At 40.3% G+C, this 18,874-nt stretch overlaps 2 protein-coding genes across 5 annotated transcripts; one reads left to right on the forward strand and one right to left on the reverse strand.

The window, feature by feature from the left end:
* The first annotated feature begins 135 nt into the window (after window positions 1-135).
* Window positions 136-11,357, forward strand: LOC145934046 (alpha-2-macroglobulin-like protein 1). The gene is made up of 26 exons (XM_083034242.1): window positions 136-289; window positions 373-936; window positions 1,310-1,491; window positions 2,336-2,577; window positions 2,891-3,007; window positions 3,079-3,245; window positions 3,343-3,451; window positions 3,626-3,859; window positions 4,022-4,264; window positions 4,401-4,732; window positions 4,892-5,253; window positions 5,410-5,570; window positions 5,654-5,789; window positions 6,118-6,271; window positions 6,346-6,574; window positions 6,681-6,886; window positions 7,124-7,476; window positions 7,555-7,808; window positions 7,887-8,138; window positions 8,217-8,603; window positions 8,737-8,971; window positions 9,151-9,323; window positions 9,405-9,588; window positions 9,690-10,001; window positions 10,211-10,453; window positions 10,635-11,357. The coding sequence occupies exons 2-26, from the start codon at window positions 857-859 to the stop codon at window positions 10,850-10,852; spliced, it is 5,565 nt and encodes a 1,854-aa protein (XP_082890368.1). The 5' UTR covers window positions 136-289; window positions 373-856; the 3' UTR covers window positions 10,853-11,357.
* LOC145934047 (uncharacterized) lies at window positions 11,345-18,761 on the reverse strand. Of its 4 annotated transcripts, none has more exons than XM_083034244.1 (13): window positions 18,620-18,761; window positions 17,673-17,734; window positions 17,315-17,388; window positions 17,107-17,191; window positions 16,900-16,991; window positions 16,519-16,808; window positions 16,137-16,436; window positions 15,734-15,859; window positions 15,219-15,288; window positions 14,831-15,127; window positions 14,619-14,758; window positions 14,170-14,534; window positions 11,345-14,009 (listed from the first exon to the last, which is right to left on the reverse strand). In XM_083034244.1, exons 1-13 carry the CDS (start codon window positions 18,689-18,691, stop codon window positions 13,304-13,306), a joined length of 2,679 nt encoding a protein of 892 aa, XP_082890370.1. In that variant the 5' UTR covers window positions 18,692-18,761; the 3' UTR covers window positions 11,345-13,303. The 4 variants fall into 4 exon arrangements, with proteins under 4 accessions (XP_082890370.1, XP_082890369.1, XP_082890372.1 ...); XM_083034243.1 differs by having other exon boundaries at window positions 15,219-15,375; XM_083034246.1 differs by lacking the exon at window positions 15,734-15,859.
* Window positions 18,762-18,874: the final 113 nt, after the last annotated feature.

Raw genomic sequence — 18,874 nt, forward strand, 5'->3', positions numbered from 1 at the left:
GAGACGCAAACGCAGCGGACGATAACCCGCGCCTCGACATGATATCCGCGGGTTATCGCAATTACGAGAACTGTTGAATCATTGGAAAATTTAGAACAATAATATATTCGCAACGAAATCCGTCACGCTTCAAGTATGATTGTCGGGCATAATAATGATCTCAAGGATGGACGATGCATCTTTCGACATATTCTCTTTCGGAGAAGGTTGATCCATTTATCCCCGAATAAGCGGATAATTATTATATATAATTACAATAATGGCCGATGGTTATTCATCCCAGATCGTGGTGAGATATATTTTTAAGAAATAATAAAAAATACGCTATTCCACAAATTCTCTCTGATTTACTCTTAGTGGCTTTTTTGACAGATCATATCTATAAGGGACCTCCATTTCCGGAGGAAAGCTGGAAAAATCCGATCGACTTGCAGCGTCAGAGGAAAAGCGGAGGATTAAAAATGGAAAAAGAATTACGAGAGACAACATATACTCCTCGATCATTGACAAACAATTCCAGGAAAAATCAATTTGGAGCCTACGACGACGTAAAAAAGGATACTGCGAGCATCGCACGGTCGACGCGACGCAGTTCTCTCTCGCGATTGAATCCCTCTCCTTCCTCCATCGCGCGAATCCAAGGGGTTAATAAATAAGAGTAGCCGGTACGAATGTCGCGCTTCCAGTCGGCCCGCAGCTTCTCAGTCAGCTGTTGTTCTTCCTCCGGTGACGCGCGAAAAAGAAGAAGAGAAGAGGAACTCGGAGAGTGCGTTAATCTGCTCGCGGCGATCAGCTGAGGATCTTTTTTCTTCGAAATCGCACGAGAGAGCACGAGCTGATCATCCTCGAGGACAAAATGGATAAGCTAATTGTACTCTCGTGCCTGTTCTACGTGTGTCTCATCAGGTTCTGCGAAGGCGCCGCGAACGCTAATCGGTAAAGGGATATTATCGTATTGCTATCTTTTTTTTATAATTTTCTCTCGGTTATCCGAGAGAAATGTTCCTCCCGGCTCTCTCTTTCTCTCTCTCTCTCTGCTTATCGCGACGACCGAAGAGAGGAAGCACTTACAATGCGCGCTAATTCGATAACAGGCGCGTCAATTTTTCTCCACGATAAACTCGAGTGTACGAGGCTATTAAGATGTAGGAGGATCTCTTGAGGAAAGTGTCTTTTCCTAGGAGAATTTTTTTTTTTTATTGACTAATACGTTCGATTAACTGCTCCAAAATTTCCTCGGAATCATATAGTATTTTATTATGCTTCTTTCGCTTCATCTCTAATGAGAGTTTTCTTTTTCTCTTCTCAGAGGATACGTGTTCACCGCGCCAAAGAGATTCCTGGCCGGCGAAACCGAGAGCGGCTGCTTGTCGCTACACAACCTGGAACCGCCGGCGCACGTTCTCCTGGAGCTGCTGTCTCCATCATCGTCGTCGTCTTCAAGTACCGAAGATGAGGTGCTGGCCAGAACGAGCGGCGTCGTCGAAACAGGCAAGAATGTCTCCTTTTTTCTTGTAAAATCTAAAGACTTTTTTAGAAAGGATAAATCAAGAGGATTATTTCTTTTGCAATTTTTTTATTTTTTTATTTGGTTTCTTGCTACGATATTTTAAATATTCTCCTATTTCTTTTGTATTATCGCGCACGCGACTTATAATCGTGGAAAATACCCCGAGAATCTATTCAGGAACGTAAATAAAGCGAGATAGCTGAAGAGGAAACGCTATATATTGTTAGAAGAGGAGATTTCCGGAAGGATGGAAAGGCAACAAATTGACGTCCGAGAGGAGATCTCTTTCTCTCTCTCTCTCTCTCTCCGGATCGAGGATCCCAGCTATGCTTCTGAACCATCGGGTCCCGGTCTTTCCTCCTTCTTCCCTCTTCGCGGCTCGAGAGATCGGACGCTTTAAACAAATCATAAATTGAAATTGTCGCCGCTTCCTGCAGGGGAGTTAAATGAGAGCCTCTCTCTCTCTTTGAAGGGGAAATAACTAATCGCCCGGAATCACACATGGGAAACCCATCTGCATTGTTATGTACGGGATGCACAACAAGCATATATACGGATCAAAAGAGCTTCGAGTTTATTTATTTACTTTTATTTACACCGCATTTATTTTTACATTTTTTTTCTCGCGATTTATCTGGATGAATCTCTAAAAATAAGTAAACAAAGAGACGATGCAAAGAATATATATAGAATATTTTCTATAGACAAAAAGATTGCGGTTTTATTTTTTGTTAAAAAGAATAAGGATTTTTTCTTCGGCAAAATTTCCGAAATACATCGTTTTCGAGATACATATCTTATACATATATGTTTATTCGTTTGTAGGACTGGAAACATGTCTGGAACTGGCGGTACCTTACACGAGATACTTCAACGGACGATTGCGATTGAAGATAAAATTCGACAAGTACCCCGATTATGTCGTGGAAACGGAGAAGAAGGTTTACATCGAGCACGATTCCCTCATCTCGTTTGTAGAGACGGACAAGCCGGTCTACAAACCCGGACAAGATGTGAACATTAGAATTCTCATGCTCAAGCACGATCTGAAGCCGTGGAAGAAAACGGTTCGTCGCTCGCATAAATAATATTAATAATATTAATATAATATTATAATATAATAATTATTAATATTGTAAATAATATTAATATAATATTATAATATATAATTATTAATATTGAAAATAATATTAATATAACATTATAATATATATTTATTAATATTATAAATAATAATAATATATTAATATAAATATTAAAATAATTTTAAAAAATATTTAAAAATTTATTCGTATATAATATATAATGATTGATGCGAGATAATAGAAGCTAGAAAGAAAAGCTCTCTGCCATTTAATAATAACACGTTCGCGTTTCCAGATACCAAAAGTATGGATTGAAAATCCATCCGAGGTACGAGTAGCGCAGTGGACCAACGTCAGCACCGAGAACGGGATGGCTCAATTAAAGTTTGCTCTCTCTCCGGAACCAAACCCGGTAAAGCGAGGAGATTGAACAAGCGTGAGGGGGCAGGGATAGTTTCTTATACTTCTTTTCGTGTGTCACAGGGTACCTGGAAAATTAAAGTAGAAAAGACAAGATCGCAACCGCAACTGATCCACACGACTATATTCGAGGTGAAGAAATACGTTCTCCCGAGATTCCAGGTGACCGTGACTTCACCGGTATATATCCTCGCGGATGCGGAAAACGTTACGTGGAATATATGCGCGAAGTAGGTGTTAATAAAATATTGTAATAAAATAAATCTAAGCTGTACTCCTGAGTACAAGTAAACGAAATCACATCTCCTTTTCGTTGCGATGTTACAGATACAGTTATGGTAAACCGGTCAAGGGTAGACTACTCTTAAAATCGACGCCCGAAATACCGATGTGGAGACGAAAGCCCAATCTTCCAGAAATACATTATGAAACGGAGGTCAGAAATTGTTCCTTCATCATTGGTCGCCTAACGTTAATATTTTTTCCATAGCCAGATAACGATTAGATACAGAGTCGTATTTATAGAAATTAAATATGAAATATTAAAAATATTCTACACTATACGGATTTGATATTTTGCGACGAGTTTACAATCAATCAACCATTACAGTTGGACTCGCCGGACAGTTGCACTGAATTCGTACTATCGGGCGCCGTCCTCGGGCTGGCTCAATGGAAAGTGGCGCCGAATAACATCGTCCTCATAGCCAACTTCACCGAGGCCGGTACCGGGATAGTGGAGACGACGATCAGTCGGACCGTAGTTGTGCATCAGGCCTTAAAGCTAGAATTTTTGCCATATACACCCAAGTTCTTCACATTGGGTTTACCATATCACGGAAAGGTAAACGTAATCCCAAGTAATCAAGATCAAAACTTTAAGAATACAAATAATTTTCTATCTTACAATGACGCAGAATCGCTAGACAGAGATTAATCTCAGTGTTCGAGCCTTGCTTTATTAAATCAAATTCTTTATTTAAGTATACACCCTTCTGTTACACAGTTACGGGTCTCGCGACATGACAACACCCCGGCGCCACACGAGAAGATTCAACTCTGCGTGCGAGTGCGCGGTGAAGACGACTGGCTCCGCGTCGTAGTCGAATGCCGCAACTTCACGTCCTCGTCCGACGGCTTCGTCGACTTCGTCGTGCCGCCCCCGCACAGAAATATCGTCCTGCTGAACTTCGTCGCGACCGGTGTCGATTATCCCACGAAATACTATTCGCCGGACACGCGTTGGCGAGTAAGCTTCCTTACTTCACCCTTCTATTACATTTCAATAACAATTTGTAGAGAATTTATAAACGCACTTATATAATTTTAGAATAATTTAATTAGGCGTAAGAAGCCACGTATGCTTATGATCTATTGTAAATTAGGTCTTCATGGATCAACCGTCAGCGCATATCGTCGTGAATCCTTGGTATTCGCCGTCAGAGAGTTACTTGGCGGTGGCCCGAGGCTACCAACCGATCATCTGCGGCGAGAAATATTCGTTCAACGTTATGTACACCGTACCGGCGAAAAGTAAAAGCAACGAGTCCATATCTTTTCATTATTCAATCAATTCCAAGGGTGACTTATTGATATACGGCCACGTGAAGCACCGACCGACCAGAGACACCGTCCTGAACTACTCGGAATTCCGGAATTTATTCGGCGCTGTCGAGACACCGGGAAATAAGACCAATCAAGGCACCATCGTTCACAGGTAATATCTCACAGAAGGTGAGATACTATCCTAAGAATACTTCGCTGATGTATTTTCGAAGATTTTTCTATGTGTTGAACTGTCTTGTAGATGAAATTATATAGTTAGTATTCACGCTTTTAATGAATAGATATTACAACGGATCTCTTATCTTTCAAGATTCCCTCTGAGCGTCAAGATCACCCCGTCCATGGCGCCTGTCTCTGAACTGTTGCTCTACTACGTTCGTCCGGACGGCGAGATCGTTGCCACCACATACTCCATCAAGGTGGGACACTGCTTCGAGAATAAGGTGAAATCCGCCTGGCACACCGACGCTCAAACCCCGGGAACGGACACCCAGTATCACGTGGAAGCCGCCCCCTGGTCCCTCTGCGCTATCTCGGCGGTCGACAAGTCGACTCGCTTCTTAGCAGGATCCAAATCGAACTTGATCGACTCTGATCAGATCTTCGAGCAGCTGAAGAGATTCTATATCGAGCCAGAACTGCGCCCCATCTGGCAGTGGACTCAATGCAAAGGTATACAAGGTGTCATATATTATTCGACGAAGTCGAGATTTTCTATGTAGTGCAAGGATCTTTTAAATAAAAGATTATTCAACTTTGGTTAATATAAAGTTATCGTAAAGGATGGACTGATTAGTTTGATTAATTAAACTCGTAAATTTTTCACAGTGACAACGCAGCAAGAGACAAATACCGAGGAAATCGATCATCTGCCGATGCCCGCTCTGGAATCCCGATGGGATTTTCGTTCCCCATGGCGTAGAAAGAAAAGAAGTATGATATCGTACAGTGGACTCACGAATTATGTAGACGCTACACAAGCGTTTGACGTAAGCATATATAAGTAATTTAATTATGATTGTGCGAGGAAGATATGATTACATGTTCATTGGATCTTTCCTGGATATTTCAGGATTTCGGAGCTATCGTGATGAGTGATCTAATACTCGAGACGCGGCCCTGTCCTCAACTTGACAGGGACAGATTCAGGACTTCCGGAACGTTCACGAACGTCTTCCGATCAGCCTCGGTTCTGGAATCGGAAACTGGTGTGTGTGTCTTTTAAATCACATATAGAGAAGGAATATAGAATTCCGCATGATTTGTTGATAATCATAATGATGAACTCCATTTGAAACTAATCGATCAAGATTTTTTCCGATCTCCTTTAAATTATATTTAATACAATATTTAATATTTAATATAGTATTTAATATAATATAATATTTAATATATAATATTAAATATATAAATTAAATATAATATTTTAATTGATATTAAATATATAACGTTTAATTAAATATAATTTTTAATATAATTATATAAATATAAATTAATATAATAATTTAACGTATTGAAATACTATTATCTCGATAGGAATGTTTAAAGTGGCCGCGAAGACGTTGCCCATGGCGTATCCATTATTAAACGTAGGCCCCGAACAGGCATACGTGGATCAAGTACCCGATCAACCTGCGACTCTTAGATCCTACTTTCCCGAAACGTGGCTGTGGGATTTGGTCCATACTGAGTGCGTATAAAAACTTTCAACTTCATCATATATCTTGATACATGTAAAATATCGACAGGGGTTTCTTTTTACAGAAAAGAGGGCAAAGTGACTCTAACACGTACTCTGCCTCATACCATCACTGATTGGGTCGGATACACCACGTGTATCTCATCTACACATGGCCTCGGGATAGCACCGCCGACTACCATCACGGGATTTCAACCGTTCTTCCTCGACTACAGCTTACCATATAGCGTGAAACGCGGAGAAATGTTGCACATGAAAGTGTCCCTGTTTAATTACATGCAACACAGTTTACCGGTAATTTTAATATTCAATGTAATACGTAATGTGTCGAATATACGTCATACAATGAACTGACCAATCGATATTATGACCGATGGAACGATACGATTCAATTTTGCAGGTGAAGATCAAGTTGGAAGACGCAACCGGACTCGATTTGCATCTGTCGCACGCGGTCGCTTCGTTCTGCGTGAAACCGCGAGACAGCGTGGTGCACGAATATATTCTCAGACCGCGAGTTCTCGGCGACGTTAACATCACGGTTTCCGCTTCCGTTGACTCGGATTACGCCGAACCGTGTGGACCGGAAGTCCTTCTGTATACGAGGTAAATGGGTCGTTTCGAGCAAAAGCTCCTCTGTTTACGCTTATTAATATTACTAGACAACATAAGATATAAGATATAAATACAAGAATGTGAACTTGATAAAATAAAACTTTGGATCATTTGAATATTAAACAAATATTTCTAATATTTTAATGAAACAAAATTTTGATCAACATAATTCTTGATCTGTCAAATCATCATATCTAATATTATTTAACAATCGTACATTTTTTTCAGAGACGTGATTGTAAAGCCGATACTCGTGTTACCGGAAGGCTTTCCCGTAGAAACGACCAAATCGGCATTTATCTGTCCGAAAGACTTTAGCGACGATTCCATCATTACTTGGAATCCCCCGGATTTACCCGATGATTTGGTGCCCGAAAGCGCAAGAGGATACGTATCTATAATAGGAGATATCTTAGGTCCAGCCCTCGAGAATCTAGACAATCTCGTTCGTTTGCCGATGGGCTGCGGTGAACAAAATATGATCCTCTTTGTTCCCAACATACACGTGATTGGCTATCTGGATGCAACCGGGGTCGAGAACCCAGAGCTGAGAGCGAAGGCGATCAGGAATATGGAGAAAGGTACAATTTGCTGGACTTTGATCTCTTCTTATAAAATGATTATAGGTCGAATAACTTTTTTTTTATTTCGCGATACAGGATATCAGCGCGAGTTGATATACAGACACCCGGATGGTTCGTACTCGGCGTTCGGTCCAAGACCTGATCGTTCCTCGGAGGACGGTAGCTCGATTTGGCTCACCGCGTTCGTAATAAAGTCCTTCGCTCAGGCAAAGGATATAATTCACATCGACGAGCGAGATCTGAAAATTTCCGTAAAGTGGATGCTGAAGAAACAGTTAGAGAATGGGTGCTTTCCCGTGATCGGCAGGGTATTCCACAAAAATATGAAGGTAACGAGACTACATTCAAATTCTTTCGCATTCAAAGAACAAGGAACACTTGAATAAAACTCTGAAATGCGTTCTCAGGGCGGTTTGCAAGACGACGACGGTTCTTCCTCGGTGTTGACGGCGTACATCCTGATATCCCTCTTGGAATCGGGCGTACCTTTAACAGACACGCTCATCAACAACGCGCTACATTGTATGGAGAAAGGGACGGAGAACGGCGGCGGGACGTTGTACATGGCAGCTTTGTCCACCTACGCTTTGACCTTGCTGGAACATCCGAAAGCGAACGGCAGCTTGAAACTGTTGATGGAACGTGCGACCCAGAATAACGTATGAGAAAGTTAACTTTACGATAAAACGGGTCTGGTCGAAATATTCAAATCATAATCGCAATGAAATCTTTGTCAGGATCTCCTTTGGTGGGAGGACAAACCCTCGCTAGGATTGAGCATCGAAATGACGGCGTACGCCGTGTTATCGTTGGTCAAATTAGGCGGCGAGGCGAATATGGTCGAGGCGCTGAAGGCGGTCCGTTGGATGTCGAAGCAACGAAACGCGGAGGGTGGTTTCACGTCCACCCAGGACACCGTGCTTGGTCTGGAAGCCCTCACGAAATACGCCGCAGCGATGTCGAACGATAACACCGATCTCTCGATGCTGGTGACCGCCAACGAAGTGGACCAGTTGTACAGAATGCATAACGACAATCGGATGGTCCTCACCCAGATCCGACTGCCCGTGATACCCACATTAGTCGAGATCTTCGCTGAGGGTGAAGGCTGCGTCTTAGTACAGGTATAGCTTTACGATTCTGCAATGAGTTAGGTCACGCATTAGAGACTGGAAATTTATATAAACTATAGAAAATATGATAATCTTCTTAAAAATGCATTTGATATATTAGTAACAATGTTAAACTCCATTTCAGAGCAATTTAAAGTACAATGTTGGAAGTGCGACCGGCTCCGAAGCCTTCGATCTCTCAGTCAGTGCAGCTTCCGCAACGTGGGTGGACGGATGCTCGATGCAAAAGATTACAATCTGCACGCGATACAAAATGGCAGATGGGGAAAGTAACATGGCAGTATTGGAGATTGGCATGATAAGCGGATACGTTCCGGATCGTACGAGTCTTCATTCTCTCCTGGAGGATCCGGCCACGAGTAAGCGCAACAAAATATACCAAGATCAATCTCGAAATAATTGTGACATTGAATTGAACGTCGTAATCTTTCCCGAGAAAGCTGACTCCGAACCGATCGAAGAATCTAAGAGAAGAAGTCATTAAATCTAAAATGAAATTTATTGTCGATTTATCGCTAACGCGCGAATTTGTTTGCAGAGGTGAAGCGTTTCGAGGAGGATCGCGATGTCGTCACCATTTACTTCGACAAGCTGATCAATCAGAAAACCTGTATAACGTTTATGGTGACTAGAGAAAATGTTGTCGACCGACTCGAGCCGGCAAATGTGAAACTTTACGATTACTATCAACAGGAATTGACGATATCTAGCGTAAGAATTCATATATTGCTTCATAATCGTTAATTGTATATAACAGATTCGCAAGTTTCATATTTCATTTCTTCTTCTCAGAACTACAGCTTCGCACAAACCTGCAGCAGTGCCATTCCAGGCGAAGAAACGGAGATTCCTAATCCGATACCGGTGGAGGTGGAGCATCTGGACAAGGATATCGCCAAGAATGCGGAAAAGGACGAGACGATCGAAAAAGCGGCCGAAATTCCGAACGTTCAAAACAGAACTGTAGATCAGATAGGTATAATTTATATCCAGCTACAACAAGAGAAGACAATAGTACAAAAATATTTTATCTAAATAAATTAATAAATTTATACTCACGAAAACTCTGTTTTATAGTACCGCGAGGGGAAATTGGAAGCGGCCAGACGCCGGACGAACCGGATATCAATCTGAATCCCGTGTTCGACAGACTCGGGCCGCCCAATGTAGATCTCGAAAACATGGAGTCTGTGAACGGACAGAGCCAAGACCCGATTGGAAACCCGTTCTTCGTTGTGGTCGATCACGAATTGGCGACTCCTGACGGTGTCGAAGGACCCGTACCGGTTTCCGTGAAACCCGACATCGCGAATTTTGACCCGCTGTCGAATGTGACTGATCAATATGTTGAAAAAATAGAAGACTCGAGCGAAGACTTGAACGTGTCACGTACGTAAATTTTAAGGGCTAATTAAACTGAAAATGTTAGCCTTCTCCAAGAAACTCAAGATTCATAATATGTTGTAGCTTATTCCCGTTTTAATTCACTTCTCAAAATGTCTTCAGTCTAGAAAATTATCTTATTGCAAAATCAATCTTCTTCGTTATCGATATGTATGAACGATATCGAATCAAATAGTTTTTTTTTTTAATTTTAGCAAATTTAATGAATATTAATACGGGCGATGTAAGTGATTGCCCTACATGCGCCGATGAATTGCCATCGAACATCACCGAGATTTACTGCTCGTCTAAAACCGTCGTGAAAGGGGCAATCAGACGATTACGAAAAGTGAGACTTCTGTTAAACATTGCACCGTTCGAAACCGAGGTCAAACGCTTGCGTGCGACGCTCCTATTTCTCGTGGGCCCCAATTGTTTCTGTTCGCCTTTACATAATCGTAAGTAATCGAGAATGAATAATACAATTAAGAATGAGACTACTATTGAGATTATTTTATATATATATATATATATATATATATATATAGATAATATAAATATAAATATAATAAATATAATATATATAATATAAATATAAAATAAATATATAAATATAATATAATTCCAATTATATTTTAGCCGGAAGTTTAGCACTGTTGATGAGCCCCAATGTCGAAGACTTCGTTGATCCGACGTATTCATATGTTCACGATAGACAAGCGATCGTTGCACGTAAGGGGATTTTGATATATGGATTATCACCAAATAGTGGCATCCCAAAGGAGTTAATACACGCTCGAAAGATATGCGGTTTTCGAAACGATACTACGTCTCTTGATCCTCCTACAGCTGGCTGATCTTTGTCATCAAGAATCTACAAGCAAAATTAATAGGACACACTTTTGCGTGCAAAAGTTCATAAAGGAATTTAATCGTTTCGAGATGTATTTAAAAAATTGAAAATGCACGCATATTTGTATTAAAATTCAAAGGAATTTCTACGAAGCGAATTTGAGTTGACCAAAGAATTTTTCATTACAAATAATTCCGGGACATCTTGTATATAATTTAATGACAGTTTTTTTTATATATAGAGGGACGCTATTCTGTACACGATTATCGAACCAACAGCTATCGGTAGTCGTGTACAGAATAGCAGGATCCTCTACAAACATCTCTACATTACAAACTTTATGTTAAGATGTGGAATATACGATAAGTGATAAACTAAGAGTATCTGATAAAGTAAAGCGTTTTTATACAGCCAATTTTTACAATGAAAGTCATTAATATAATTCATAATCATGAATAATTAATGAGTTAAATCAATTGTAAATAAAATACAGCGATTAATGACAATAATTGGGTATTTTATTACATCTACAAAAATATTATACTGCGTGCCTCTAGTCTCGTTTTCCGATTTCAACATTTCATCTGATTTGAACATTTCAAGACAAAAAAATAAAAAAACGAACACATAAATATAAGAGAAATGAGAGTATCTCGTGTCTCGGATGAATGTGTCGCATTTTTATTTGTTTGTCCACGTTTGATCGCATTATAATTATTAATTATTTCAAATTAATAATCATCTCGAGTCGAGTTCTCGCTACATTATTAAATAGTGTTTTCATTACAGTGTTTATGATTTTTTATTTAATACGAGGCTATAATCCGTGATGATATATTATCAATTTGACATTCCAATTCTCGCAAAAAGGACAAATATTATTAAATATCAAATGGCTAAATTTTCTCTGGAAGTATTATTATTTATTCACGCTGTGTATACAGTTAAATGCTTCTTGAAATAAATAAACATATACATATACATACACATATATACATACATATATATGTATATATGTATATGCTATTGCTCGCTATACACTATTCATCGCGCCGGTTCGCTACAATACCATTGAAAACTTAACACTATGCGAGGAATGAAAGGAGAAGATGAATGTAATTGGCAGTAATAATCGGTATTCGCCGTATATCACGCGCTAGATGAGTGATGAATGTATTTCGATTCGCATGTCCGGGCAGTGTACGATTGGCGATAATATGTAACGCAAATAAGATAGTATATATTATATAAGTATATGTATAAAAAAAAAGAAAAAAAAATTCTCTCTAACAACGTGTGACGCTATTGACGTCTAATGCTCGATAACATTTTCGGAGCGCTTTGAATTAATAAGCGAGAGAGATATTTCTCTCGTCGTCAAGAATGTAGCTTGCAAGCGACGACGATGACCGTGTAAATATAATCATCTTCGCGACACATATGCTTATTAACATTTATCGACATTGAAAGAGAGATGTCGTACAATGTATATCATTCGTATATATATATATGTATTTATATATATACCACAATTTCTCTCTCATAACCGAGAATAAGATCTCGATGGGGAAAAGTACACTACTGGAGAAAATCGATCATCGATCTCGGTTAAAAACGCGTCGCAGCAACCTCTCGAAAAACTATAGCAAAATGGAGAGACTCGCGTTTCTCTCATATAAAAAATCTCATATAAAATAAAAACAAAATACATAATAGAGAAATAATATTTGTAAACCGATATGTGTGCATCGACGAGACTCCGCGTCTCGAATACACAAGCTCGATATTAAATTATGTATGATTTTCGCGAGATCCAACTGTAAAGATCCCATATTCAATTACAGACTAAGCGAGACAATTGGAGCAACAAGAGAGAGAGAGAGAGAGAGTCGTTCTTCGTGTCAAGCAGAAAAAATAGACAACTATAAGACACAAGTTGTACTGGAGTATTGTCGTTGTATCGATATGGATCTTGTTGAGACACAATTCCCTCAATCAAATCAGTTTTCCCTTTTCATAAATATTGATACGTTATAAAAATCTCTTTCCACGCTGCATCCTTTTTCGTATATGTTTATACGCTACAATATAATCGTATATATAACGCCATTAGAATCTATCCGTTAAAATTATTCCTTCAATTGCGCGTAAATATTTCAATACGCGTGTGTTATTTTACAAGAAATCATATATCGATTTAATATGGAGCCTGCGTGTTTTATCAGAGGGGGAGGATAGAATAAATATAAAAAACGACGGCTTTGTTTGTATCTCGCGCACGTAACTCGAAAATCATGCACGAAAAATCGGAAGATGCTGATTTCTGTCCGACGCTTATTATTTTTATCGCGTCTCTCGCGAGTCAATTATATATATATCCGAAAGAGAGAATAACGATTGCTCGTGGAATCCGTAAAGCAACGCGATGTTACAGACTTACGCAGCGCTGGACAGTTTAGTAGATTTTGGGCGCCGAACGATCGTTGATCGGGCCGCTGGTTTTCTTCAGCGAAGTGCCTCGTCTGATCTGATCCATGAGGGAATCCCTCACTTGCACGGGGTCGATGATAGGTACGCGATTACCCATGATACGCCTGATACTCGCCGATCTGCTCGCCCCGTTGTTCCCTGCCTGCTGCAGGACCTGCTGTTGCTGAGCCAGTTTAGCGTTCAGCGTCTCGAGGAAACCTGAAGCCGCCGTTTTCTTGTTGGATTGCTGTTGCTGCTGCTGCTGCTGTTGTTCCGTAATTGACTGCTTCCTGAGAGACTTGGGGCTGCCGCTGGCGTTCACGCCTGACGCAGAATTGCCGCCGCCCATCGTACCGATGAGCTTAGCGTTGAGAACCGCCATGAAACCCTGGCCTACGCCACCGGGTCCCTGTCCTTGAGCTTGACTTGCCTGCTGAACGACAGGACTTCCACCGGCTGAACCACCAGTTGTTTGCGCGCCGACCGATCCACGTTCTTGGGACGTCGAACGGATGGCGGAGCAGGAACGTTCTACCGATGAACGAGTTATCTGCAGCACGGTGTTGTGTTGAACGATGCTCGGATTATTATGCGCCTGTTGCTGCAAGGTGGCCTTCCGTAAGAGCGAAGGACTGGCCGGAGTATGACGCAGTTCGGTCAAAGTCCTCACAGTTTCGGAAACCGAGATGGATCTAAAAGAAGAAACAGATGGTGAAAAAGAATCCAGAGTTTTTCTTACAAAGTTAATTTTTACAATTTAAAAGTAGAAGAGTTTCTTAAATCATTGTAACATCGAATATCTACAAATAGCAAAATTTATTTAAGATTAGAGTCGTGTATCGATTCTTCTACCTCTGAGGTGTAGGACTGGCTGTGGGCGAGGAGCCTTCTAGAAGGAACGCAGGTGGTGGAGGAAGATTCTCCACCTCCTCGCAAACATTTTCGCTGCGATCTTCGTTGACGGATGACGACGTGGGTGGAGCGACGACGGTAGTTGTGTGTCTCGTCGGCGGCGGTGGTCTGATCACCTGCTGTTGCGCCGATCCTCTGCGTGTCTTCAACATGGTTGCAGAGGCGCCAGGTACGTTCCACGCGTTCTCGTTTTGATTGTGAAGCGAATGCGAATGCGGCAAAGTATTTTGGCTTCCGTATCCGCTGCTGGACTCCAAGCTGGACTCGGACGTTTGACTACCAGCATCTTTTTCCGGAGCTTCCGTCTGCACGATTCAACCGAGCAATAAATGTTAAAGAAAATTTTCTTCTTTCTTTGAAAACATTTGTTGTCGCTCTTGTTTCAATACCTTATCGATGCTTGGTGTCGTTAACGACGCCGGAGGAGGAGGCAGCGGAAACTGCATTTCCTGAGCACGACTGGCAGCTAGATTCGCCAACTCGTGCATATTTACGTACATCGGCTGTTGAAGCTGATGAGTCGCCAATTCTGCGTCATAATGAGATTGTTAAATCTCTCTTAATGTCACTTACATAACAATATATGAATTGTTGTACCAACCTTTCGCCAAATGAGCCGGAAGAGGTAACTTGGGCTTTCCTCGTGGACTTCCGGGCGGCTCGTTCTTCACCGGAATCGTCGGTCGTTCCAGACTAGAACATCTATTCGGTATAGGTGGACGAGTGCCGCCATTATTTCTACGAAGTTGTATCCTAGACAGTTGATTCGAGGAAGAACACGACGAGGAAGAGGAAACCGGCGAGGCTGGCTGGCTGTGGCAGCAACTGCTACCGTCGCGATCCGGCGCTTGGAATGTATAAACGCTGAGTGCGGGTCTCTGATGGCCTTTTTCGTATGCTAGAATCGGTAAAAAAAAAAAAGATAAGTGTGATTGACGAATCGCACATGTGCGTTACACAATTAAGTTTCACATTTAAGTACTGCTTACCAGAGGAAATGGTGTGCGGCCGTTCGTTCACTGCACCCGGATTTTGCCGATTGTTCTGAACAGACGTTTCCTGCAAATCAGGCCAAGTTGAAGTTGTCACGGCTCTTGTTACAGTGCAACCGGTACTTTGATTACTTAGAGAAGACACATTCGATACCTAAAAAGCACGAAACACGTGTCTTTAGCCAACAATTGACGACGCAACAAGATACGATATACGAATACATTCTCAAAAGTTAAATTAAAGAGTAAAAAAAAACAACTGCTGTAAGGGAGAGACATAAAGCCGAACTAGCAACAAAAGAACTAATCACTAGGTGATGGAAGTTTGTGAGATCTCGCACGTTGGGTCTTCTGCTAGACCTCTGATGAAGTTTTAATGTTTCTAATGTTCTTCTTGGACTTATCGAGTTGACATTTAATTATAAATTTCGAAAAGACGAGCTGCCTTTCATTTCAACGTTTTGAGAAAACCCATCGTGAAACACCACAAACTTCGCGAGCATCGACTTTACCTGATCTTCGGAAATCGGTTGGTTATACAACGTGTCCTGAGACGTGAAGCCAGAGTCGCGGGAACTGCTCGTCAAGTGGCGCAGTGCCGCGATACCGCTGATGCTGGCGGGCCTGACACCGATCGGCTACAACGAGTACAACATCGACTACCACGTACAATAAGCTGTCGCTCGGCGGGCAAACGAGAGAGCGATCGATTCGTGCTGTAAAATCTATGTGGAAGACACTACTAGGTGTGCATTGCAGCTCTGCATTGCATTAAATAGTGTTACCGTGTCATGCAATGTGTTAAAGAAAAAAAAACACCTAATAAATCAATCCGCGGAATAACGTGAGGTGGAGAAAAAAAGAAGAAAGAGAAATACCGAGAAGAAGAACTCATGAAGAACCAGGTGTAATTACCTGAGAAAGCGACCTGTGCCATGGATGTCCGGACGGACTCGGATGACTCTTACAAGATCCACTACTGCTACTAGTTAGAGAACTGATCGAACACATGGAGCTCTTCCTCGATCCCAGAGACAGCGACGGACTCGACGGCGGGGTAGCCAACGACCACTGAGTAACGTCGCAACCTTTGATGTCCGTTATCACCTGCTCCGACGCAGGCGGCAAATGATGGGGCGACGCGGCGTGTCTTTGCAATTGATCGGACACCTCTTGCAAGTGCGTCAATTCCATCAACATCGCTATCTCCTCGTCCTAAATTGTTGATTATACATTTATATTTATATGTGTATCATCAACGTATGTTGATTATATGAATATACATCTGTCTACTAACGAGTACAGGTTTCAGGAATCGGGCAAGGAGACAAAATCTGCCCCTCTCCTCGAGAAGGGCAGCACGGACGGCTTTTCGTTCCGTTTCCTCTAAACTCAGTCTTTTCTCCTGGACAACCGCCGCCGACGATTCCAGCATCCTATTGAGCTCCGCGTCGCTGGAACACGTCCCATGACCTTGAGGTTGTCCCTGAATGTGTAGGTGAACTTGACCCTTTCGTGCTTTCTTCTTTTGCAGACGTAGAGTGTCGGTGGAGCGTTTCTTTAACTCCGTCCTTGCTTTTTTGAATTCTAAAAGTAGCAAAAGTGTGGATTGTAACAGAAAAATAATATACTTTTTTCAAAAATATATAATTTAAGAGATATTGTATTAATCATTAACCTTTGGCATGTTCTTTGTCTAAATTGATCAAAGACTTCTTCCAATCTTCCAGTTTCTCTTGTAAAGGCAGCACCAAGCAATCCATAATAGCGCTTAAAAGAAATAATACGTATCAGTATTGTAACGAGTAATGTCAGGAAACTAAAACAAATATATATATCTCTGCGGAAGCACAAAAAAATTATTATTAAAGATATTTCAACACACCTAGTAAATGACTTCATGCGAGTTTCTACCGCCTTATGTCTTAAACATATTCGTGTCAGTGCTGTTCCAATTTCCTTAGTTGCACCTTAGTTAAAACAGAGACAGTGCTATTTTAATCTTTATTCATTTTAATTTGTTCAATTAATACGGACGACTTTAATTGTGTATAATAAAAAATATATAATCTCTATTACAATTGAAAACTTACCCCTGGCATTAGTTGCAGCATCTGCTATCTTCTGAAAAGTCTCAAGATATGCGGAAATAGCCAAGAGAGCAGCTCTGCAATAATATACATCGTATATTAAGGCTCGAAACATTTAAGGTATGTATATAATGTTATTTATATAAACTTATATTTGATTAAAAACACGTAACAAAATAAATATGAAATATATAAAGAGTAAAGAGATAAAATTAATGAGTTAAATTTTTCATATTAATTAATTGCAAGCATATATAATAAAATGTCATTTAAAAAATCTTCAATACACAAAGACTTTTCATATATTTTTGAAAATTATAAAAAATACATACATTGTGAAATATATATAAATCTATTCTACCTTAAACTTGCATGTAACTTTGTAGCTTTTGAAATCAAATCTTCCCATAGTGGTGCTCCGTTCTATAAAAAAAAGAAAAAATATTATAATGCATCCTATTTGAAAGTTTGATTTGAGAGTTTTCCATGCAACGTTAGTCAAATAGCAATTTAAATTGATGTATCGGTGACAGATAATATAATCATGTACGCCCACATATTCTGTTTAATCAGACTAGTTTATAAAACATATTTCCTTAATAGGTTGTTATGATAAAACAACTCAAATATAAAATAGACCAAATGCTTTTGCTCTTATTTTATTAAAAAGTAAATGTGGTAAAAGATATAAATATATATTAGAATTTTTGCTTATATGTTTATAATTAAAGCACTTGCTTCTATAAGAGTTTATGGAAAAAGAAACTGTGAAAAAATATATGAAGAATAAAAACTATCAATTATAGGACTATATTATTTCCCATCTTGACAATGACGACATTTATAAGTAAATGCATTAAAGAAAAACAAAAAAACATTTTCCTTATTCAAAATAAAATGTTACTTCTCTTCGTATTTGTAATTAAAAAAAAAAAAAAAACATGTTTGTGACCTTAAAGAGTATTTGATTTACTTTTATTCACAAATAATCCCTATATAGTAAATATTTACAGAGATTGGGACATCAATATATCTATATCAGATTTATTAATATATCAATTGTTCAAAATATGTCATTCTTCCCAGACATTTGTAAGAGAGAGGCTGATCAAAGAGAAATCTCTTCAACAATACAAAAATATTCAGAAGATCTCTCCCAAAACTACAATAAATAATACACAAAAAAATTCAAAAAATGGTCAAAAAAGAGACCAAAAAAATCGCAGGATAATCCGAGCGAAAAAAGACAGACTTTCGCAGTGAAACGTGGAATATTCGAGCCTAACGAGCGGAACCTCGTTCCCTCACCTTCATATCAGTGACGATCTGCTGGAACAAACCGCCCAACGCGCTGCACTCTCTCTCTATCGTCGCGTCCATCTTCCCGTATTGTTTTCGCCTGGCCTAAATCCGTCAGCGGATCCTGGGGCTCCCGGGGGAAGGCGAACACTCTCCTGGCGGCGAGTTCACTTCGCGTCATCCACGCGGACCTTCGCGGACGAGACGACGCACCGCCGCCAGCGAGGACCAGCGACGACGTAACTCGTCATCTCTCCTTCTCTT

This window comes from Prenolepis imparis, unplaced genomic scaffold (genome assembly GCF_030444845.1).
Source record: "Prenolepis imparis isolate NDT839.2.m4 unplaced genomic scaffold, iyPreImpa1.0 SCAF_3, whole genome shotgun sequence".
Classification (NCBI taxonomy): domain Eukaryota; kingdom Metazoa; phylum Arthropoda; class Insecta; order Hymenoptera; family Formicidae; genus Prenolepis; species Prenolepis imparis.

Coding starts and splice junctions, on each gene's coding strand:
- LOC145934046 (XM_083034242.1), top strand. CDS start 857: ATGGATAAGCTAATTGTACTCTCGTGCCTGTTCTACGTGTGTCTCATC. Junction 3,008..3,078: donor TCTCTCCGGAACCAAACCCG/GTAAAGCGAGGA, acceptor CGTGTGTCACAG/GGTACCTGGAAAATTAAAGT. Junction 7,809..7,886: donor TATTCCACAAAAATATGAAG/GTAACGAGACTA, acceptor ATGCGTTCTCAG/GGCGGTTTGCAAGACGACGA.
- LOC145934047 (XM_083034243.1), bottom strand. CDS start 18,691: ATGGACGCGACGATAGAGAGAGAGTGCAGCGCGTTGGGCGGTTTGTTC. Junction 17,192..17,314: donor TGCTGCAACTAATGCCAGGG/GTAAGTTTTCAA, acceptor GTTTTAACTAAG/GTGCAACTAAGGAAATTGGA. Junction 16,437..16,518: donor GATTCCTGAAACCTGTACTC/GTTAGTAGACAG, acceptor TCAACAATTTAG/GACGAGGAGATAGCGATGTT.